The sequence below is a fragment of the Drosophila willistoni genome, chromosome 3R (genome assembly GCF_018902025.1).
Source record: "Drosophila willistoni isolate 14030-0811.24 chromosome 3R, UCI_dwil_1.1, whole genome shotgun sequence".
NCBI classification, from domain to species: Eukaryota; Metazoa; Arthropoda; class Insecta; order Diptera; family Drosophilidae; genus Drosophila; species Drosophila willistoni.
Genome location: NC_061086.1, coordinates 22,561,494 through 22,569,707, shown reverse-complemented (window position 1 = coordinate 22,569,707; position 8,214 = coordinate 22,561,494). Strand labels below are relative to the sequence as shown.

General features: G+C 37.7%; 1 protein-coding gene across 1 annotated transcript; it reads right to left on the bottom strand.

Annotated features, from left to right (window-relative positions):
- Positions 1 to 960: 960 nt before the first annotated feature.
- LOC6647037 (chloride channel protein 2) lies at positions 961 to 5,685 on the bottom strand. The gene is made up of 12 exons (XM_002070265.4): positions 5,397 to 5,685; positions 4,508 to 4,615; positions 4,273 to 4,438; positions 4,084 to 4,212; positions 3,787 to 3,920; positions 3,563 to 3,719; positions 3,253 to 3,463; positions 3,080 to 3,181; positions 2,778 to 3,012; positions 1,723 to 2,715; positions 1,421 to 1,660; positions 961 to 1,350 (listed from the first exon to the last, which is right to left on the bottom strand). Exons 1-12 carry the CDS (start codon positions 5,535 to 5,537, stop codon positions 1,108 to 1,110), a joined length of 2,859 nt encoding a protein of 952 aa, XP_002070301.2. The 5' UTR covers positions 5,538 to 5,685; the 3' UTR covers positions 961 to 1,107.
- Positions 5,686 to 8,214: the final 2,529 nt, after the last annotated feature.

Sequence of the window (8,214 nt, the reverse complement as noted above, 5' to 3'; positions counted from 1 at the left end):
TATAAGTCTTCTTAAAGAAGGCACCTGTGAGATACTTTTCATAGTATAGGAAAATTTGCCGAAACACACCAAAAACATTTGGAAAACAAAACTTTATAGAGCCAAATTAATGGAAGAAATTAAACGATTTTGTTCACTGAATGCAGAAAAAGCGTTCTAATTCAGGATGTAATGAAAATAATATGAAAACTGTCGAAACAGCAGGACAAAGTATTTGCAATTCATTCAATTATGTACACTTATGTTTTCCAACATTACATATTATAAAATTAAATTCCGCTTTGAATTAGATATTGTGGCATATTTTATTTTTAGAATTTTGCATGGAAATATATTCTGAAAGTTGCCCACGAGGTGGAAGAATAAGAGAGTTGAAAGATATTCTCTAGTGATTTCAATATTTTATACCATATTTTACCGTAAAAGTAAATCGTTATATTGCTATATTTCTTTTCTCCCGTCAATATTCAAAAGAGAATCAAAGCAAAAGGCTAAGCCAGAGGATCAAAGCCGTTGCCCACATGAGAATAATGAAATCCATTCTAACAAACATCAGGTCGGCTCTATTGAATGCCCCTTCCGAAGACAGATGAATGGCTGTTATGGCAGCCCTAAAATTATGTGATTTACCCAGACATTTGGTAATCAACTTCTCTGTAAAATTCCAACGATAGTTCACACAACTAATTGAGGTTGCATAATGATACAATTTTGTTATATTCTGATAGATATCACCATATTCATTCAGGTAGAACCAATCCAGATTAAGTAGATGACTTTCGCCTAGGGTTATGAAATATGTATCGGTATTATTCTCTACATTGAAAATGGCATAGGAAAAATCGGCATAATGGCCATAGCCAATTGTTGGTAGTGAATCGCAGATATCCCTTTGGCATTTACCACGACAAAAGAGTTTTAGAAATTTCTCACCAAAATTGCGGCATACTACATTTAGACCCATTTAAATAATTGACAGCAAATGCATGACGTCCTTTGATCTGAATATATATTTCGAATAAAAATAATCGTTAGATAGACGATATTATTGAGTCCAGCTCTACAAATTTCTCTTAACTTTTAACTTAAAGTCTAACTTAATTTTAGTCATTTTGCATTTTGTTTAGCAGAACTCTCTTCAAGGGCTTCAATTAGACCGACTTTAACTTCGGTTACGGTTGGATGAATGGCGAAATCCTCATCGCTGGTTGGGTGATCATCTAGCAAAGGTTTCACCTCAGCCGATTGCGAAATATCGAGTGGTTCCAAATTCTGCTCTTGTTGTTGTTGCTGTTGTTGTTCCTCTTCATTGAAATTTTGATTGTTCAGATCTTCGATAGTTTTACGTAGCTACAGCAATTAAAAGGGATTAAAATTAAAAAAAGTTAGTCAAAATTATTGCTATTAAAGTTCTTCTTACCTCTTTGAGACTAACCACGCCCACAAGGCGTCCAATTTTCGTTACATATGCATGATTGACGCCCATCATGGAGAAAAGTGAATGCACCTTAAGCAAAGAAGTACGTTCGACCAATTGAAAGGGCGACGGATCAATCCGAATGCCAACGCGTGAATGACTAAAGTTAATCAATTGGGCCATTTGTTCGGCTTCCCAATGTTGTTGTGCCTCTGGTGACATATCCACCACACGATCAGCTGGCTAAAATATTATAAGAAATCATATTCTCACTCATATGACTACGAATCTTTATTCTGACTTACCAAATGCACTCGTTTGCCATAGTTTTCACCCGATTCCACATCATTGTCCAGTTCTGAGGACTTTTTGAATATTGACTGTAAGGCAGAACGTAGACGAGATTCGGAATTACTATTATTCGATAAATAGCCCGATGTGCTAGGACTTTGGGGACTACTTTGATTATCCGTTTTCAAATTCAATGAATTTGTCTTCTTAAGAATAGGTTTACTTGAATCTATTAGCTCGGCACGTTTATTGGCTGGCAACATGGCCTCATTGGCTCTCTGACGTAATGCCAATACATCCGATGCTGTTGGGGTCACCTCGAATCTTGAGTGACGACGTTCTTGCTCCAATTGCTCATCATTGTGATGCCATTGCTCGGCCACTTCCAGGCGCCTGTCACGTCCAATATGTCGCTCAATCAATTTAATTAGTTCACTACGCTGAACAGAACCCAAAAGTATCATATTATCGGGACTATCAACCAATGGCAGGGAACGCAACATTTTGTTAGCTTTAAGCAAATCCTTAAGTCTCTGATATGAGATGCCATGCCAAATGTATTTCACTTCTCGCACCATGAAATCCTCGACATACTTGACATAGGAATCTTCCGAACCAATGGACAGTAAATCGGGCAAATATGGCAACTTCTTGATCATTATAACACTCTCGTACATGGATGGCTGAAGCCAAGAAGCCACCGCATTGGCAATAAGTACAGCCAATAATACTGGCACCACAAAAGCAATTTGGCCCGTAATCTCAAAGACAACCACAGCCACGGAAATTGAATGTGTTACCGAACCAGAAAATGCAGCAGCACCCACAATGGCATAGGCTCCAGGCATAATGGCTGAAACGCAGCCACCGCCATACCGGATGCCCTGTGGAAAAGACCAGGCCACAAATTCACCCACCAGGCGACCGAAACCACTGCCAATCTTAAGTGCTGGAATGAACATACCGTGCGGCACGGCCATGGTCGAGGCAATGATCGAGAAAAAGAACTACAAAGAAAACCCCATTTCAATTTCAATGAGCAAAACGAATAAAATGAACTAAAACTCACATGGAAAAGTGTATAACAGGTGAGATTTACAAAAACACTTGAGTATTTTGTCGACCAATGGGATACTATTTCAGCCTGTTTCAAGCTGAGATCAGCTGAAGTCCAAGTGAAATTACTAAATAGATCCGATAGTTGTTCATCCGAACTGAGTTGACCACCAAGAAATTGTCCCGTGCCCAAGGGAAAGGTCAGAGTTGAAATGATGAGTGCTATAAAACCGGGATATATAAACCGACTAGACCCAAAAAAGTTAAAAAGAAAAGGGTTAAGACAAAATACATACATTTGGTTAGGGTACTTACTTCTTTTGTAGAAACATATTTAAAGTTTTGCTAGAACGCATGAAGAGCACATAATGACGATGGACCCAGACGAAAGCAGCTCCCATCAGGCCACAAAGTACTCTGTAAATGTAAGAGGAAACCATCTACCTAAATACAAAGCCGAGACATGGCAAAACTATTTACAATCCTACCCCGTTAAGCCAAAGAACATCAATTCCTGAGTATCATAGGGAAACTCTGTTGTTATCGTCGTGGGAAAGAGAGCATGAACCGTCTCCTGACTCTGAAACCAAACGGCCAAAAGCCGAACAAATGAAGCACCAACCACACAAGCAAAAAAACCACGCCAATAATTGCGTACAGCAAAATATGTAGTAGTCACTTCAATGCTAAATAAAACAGCTAATGACAGAAATTGATGGTAAATGAATTTGATTGTTGATAGTTACAGTTAAGAGCGTGGCCAGGTATGGTCAAGGGAGAACTTTTTTTCATACTAACCTCCAATTGGGGCAGCAAAACAGGCACCCAGACCCAAGGCACAGGCAGCGGCCAGCATTTCCGAATTACGTGACTCATTCTCATAGATGCCACGGAATGGTGTAGCCATTTTGCTTAGCAATTGAGCTACTATGCTGGCAATATGCACGAACGGTCCCTAAAGTTGGCAAGAAATACGAAATCGAGACAAGCTTAAGAAAAACAAATACATCACAGAAACTTACCTCTTTGCCCAAAGGCATGCCACTGCCTAGGACGGCTGTTAGGCCAACAACCTTGGCCACAAGTGTCTTAAATGTAAGAAAATCCTTAATAAGAACACCACGCAAAATGGTTTTCATTTCCGGTATGCCAGATCCTACGAAAATGCATTAAATTGTAAGTTATTATACATCTAGAGATGTGAAAGTTGCCCCCTGAAGCATGCAACAGGTTGCCTCAAAGTAACTTTTGTTTATATTTATAATTTAGGAGGCGAAATTCCCTAGATTTAATATGCTTTTAGAAATTAACTAACTTACCTCCGCTTTGCGGTGCCACCAAATAGACAAAACCAGCGGCAAATAGTATTAGGCAAATGGGCAAGGATATCCAAGCTAGATACTGAATATAGGGATCAGAACTCACATCTCTATAGAGCCAGAAGCGAGCTAAGAAAAAGGAACAATAAATGCAAATTTTTTTAATTTCTGCAGCGAATTTCTTATTACCTTTTAGACAAATATTAATACTCTCATCAATGGCAAATGCTAGAAAGGCCATTATGATGCCCAAAATTGTTAGAAATATCCAATCCTTGCCAAGATGATTGGAACATTTTTGCCATAGCCATGTTGTGAATCTCCTAAAATGTGATGGTTGATAGCCCAGCAATTCCTTAAGGAATAGAAAACAATCAAAAGCATTTAATTATCTCGGTATTCTCTCCTCTCCCTCACTTATTACCTTACTCCTCTGTTTATCCTCCTGTTTGCGTAACTTGGCCAATTGTCTCAATTTTCTTGCCTCTTCGCCAGCGAATTCTTGCAAATCCTTAGAGTAACGTCCATACATCTGAATCATAGATTCTCTTGCATTAAGTATTGTAATTTTTATTATATTTATGCTAATTTCTTTGACAAACTTAGTCACACTTTAGATTTATTTTGATGGCTTTCAATATAATCCAGAGTTTATCACAGCATGTTTGTCACATGTCTTACACCCAGACAGATGAGAGACACAAGAGGACAGGTACGCAGGTGGTATTAAAAATTAACATATTTAGACACTCGTTCAATCCGTGTCACCTTACCCATTGCAAAAAAAAATAAAAAAAAAACCCTGAACTTGGTATACCAAAACCAAAAAAAAAGTATAATCGAAAGAAAAGAATTGTAAACAAAAATCTGATGCTAATTGACTTTAATTAACGCAAACTTTCCGGAAAATGTGTCTAATCGACATGTGATCGTTTTCATTTTAGGTGAGAATGAAATTGTTTTTTTTTTTAGCTTTATCAAAAAATTAATTAAATTAAATTGTATAAAAAAAATTATTTCGAATTGGGCAATTTCGTCATAAATTAGAGCTTATTGTTAAGAGATGATTGTGAGTTGTTGGTTAACAATATTATAGTGTTATTTAAAAGTTATTTAAGAGCTAACCCATTTAATATAAAAAGGCTTATTAACAATTTGCAATTCATATTTAAATTAATTTGAATTAATTTGATTAGTCAGAAGCTTTGACCATATTCGCATTTGGGTTTGTGTCTTGGCTGAGCTTCTCTTGGGGAAACCTCAATTCGAACACTTCAAACACAAAGAATTCTTAATATTCGCTCAATACTTACTAGAGTATGGGTATATCCTAAACCCTCATCAGGCTGATTGCCTGATTCCTGATGGTTATCCTTGCCATTTGGCTGCGCTGATTGTATGCGAGGCCGCAACGCAGACGACGATGAGGACGAGACAATAGGCTCAGATTCCATGTCCTTGTATTACGAGAGAACTAATGGATCGAACCGAGCACAGACGCCGCTGTTACCCCACTGATTGTTAAATTTAATGCCAATGTAGCCAAAGCCGGTGTCAATCAGTCGCCAACGCAGTCACGGCATCTGCCGCTGTTGACGTTGTCACAAAAACCCAGGTGATAACTGGCAGATAAAGTCCACTATTATATGTACCCCCAACCCTCCTCCCTGTGTGTGTGTGTGTGTGTGTATGCCTTTCATAATGTCGCATGGTAGAGCAATTAACAATTTGGCTAACGATCAAGGCAGTTCATTCTGCATCTATTTACGCCAACAATAAATTAGAATATGCAAAAATACTATAAGTACGATCAAAGGCCATGAATATGAATTTGCCCCAAGTGAGCCAGTATCCTGTTTATTATCGAGAGCATTTTTTATATATTCTTCAGCTTCTGGATAATTCAACGCTGTGTACATTGCCTCTGGCTCAGCCGTGCCCTTGCATTCCGCCACCAATTCTTCAGTCATATGGAATCTATATGGCAGACAGCCCATATATATGATTTTTTCGATTAGCTTACCAGAGGCAGCCACCAACGTTTTTTGTGATGATATTTTCACTTCATCGGAATGTAATACAGCACTATTGCCAAAGGAAATAAAAAACTTCTTCATATCTATATGGAAGATAGTATAATTCTGATTTTCCATTGACAAATAACTATTGTATCTATGTAATATCGTTTTTGAAAGAAGACCACTGCACAATTTCGTCCAAACTTCATCGATCACTGCATTGCAGGACTGCGTATAAAGTTCGTAAATATTATAACTCATAACGTATAAATTAAATCACGAAAAACCAAATCTATGTAATACTTAAGAATTTGTGAATGTGAAAGCAAACAATGAATATTCAAAGTTTGAACCCCAGACTACTTGGACTAACAAAATATATCCATAATACACACATATGCAGTGGTAGTCGGTTACCGCAAGAGTGCTTTTGAGAGTTTCTTTCAGAAAAATGATTAAAGATGAAGTGTCAAAACTAATAGGCATCTTTCATGTGGTTGTCTATTGCCCCAATCAGTAGCCCAAGCATCCAATTACCAATGTTTTCCATCCTCTAGGGTTCGCAAAGAATTGTTAATTGGGGAGTTAAATTTCTTAGGTACTTTACTAGAGCTGTGGTCATCCAGGCACAGTCAGGATTTGCACCCAAATATATTATATTAACTAGATGAATAGTACAAATTTATTTAGTTCCAGAGCCGCCAAGGAAATGTTTGACAATTTCTTTCACCGGATGATTTGAACCAGTGAAGACGACGAAAGGGACTGCAGCGAATAGGTGAAGCTGCTCAAGGGAAATGTGGAAACTTGAGAAAAGCTAAGCTTATCTCAGGCGCTAAGATTCTCGAGTAAAGATGCAGAAGGCCAGAGGTAATCACCACAGCATCCGCTACGGCCATTAAACTACGAGCTCTCCAAGAGGGCAAGAACTATAATAGACACCCTGCAGAGACACTACTAGTACTGGCAATCCGAAAAAAAACATTTAAAACACATTCTGAGCACAGGATAATCATTTTCTTTAGATTTTACGCTTGGTTCCGGAGGGAAAAACAAAACGCAACTGCACTGTGGGTTTGTGTGTTACGATCTAGGCAGTTTATTCCGCATCTATTTACGCCAGCAATGAATGAGAATATACAAAAATACTATAATGATGATCAAAGGCCATGAATAAAAGTTCATCGAAGAGTTTGAAGAAGCACCGGTTCCAGCCTGTTGCAAAGCATCTGCAAACTTGATCTGCTTTTCTGCTTCCGGAAAATTGATCGCTGTGTACATTGCCTCTGGCTCAGCCGTGCCCTTGCATTCCGCCACCAATTCTTCAGTCATATGGAATCTATATGGTAGGCACACCATATACTTGATTTTTTCGATTAGTTTATCGGAGCCATCCATTAACGTTTTTTGTGACGATATTTTCACTGCTTCGGCATTTAATAAAGTACTGTTTCCTATGGTAAGAAGAAACTTCTTCATATCTATATGGAAAATAGTATAATTTTGCATTGCTAATGTTAATGGACTGTGATATCGCATATCGATCTTTTCTGGAATAAGACCACTGCATAATTTTATAAACTTTTCACCGATCACTGCATTGCAGGTCTTCGTATAAAGCTGATACTTATTATAAGACATTAGAAAATTTTGTGAAGAAAAACCAAATCTAATAATTTGTGATGTTATTTGTTTCAGAAGTGAAAATTGAATGTGGCAATACGTTCAAAAGCAAACAATCAATTTTCGGGCGATGAAATTCAGACTACTTGGATCAAAAAATATATACTTAGGTATAATACATAATTCAGTAGTGTACCGTTATATGGAGGTGTTACCAAGAGAATTTCTTTCCGAAGATCGCTAAAGATTAATAGACAAGACGAATTATAACCAGAAGTCCGAGGATAACTTCGACTAGCCGTCAAAGTAGAAAAACATTTTATCTAAAAAGTCGAACGTTTGCGAAAGAACTGCCTACCATCTTAGCATAGGAAAAAATTATGTTATTGATCGAAGTCACTGTTTTCGACCAATCGTTCCTATGTGAGCTATATGATATATTCACCCGATCTTGATCGAATTTGGCATAGTCGTTTATAGGTACAAAAAA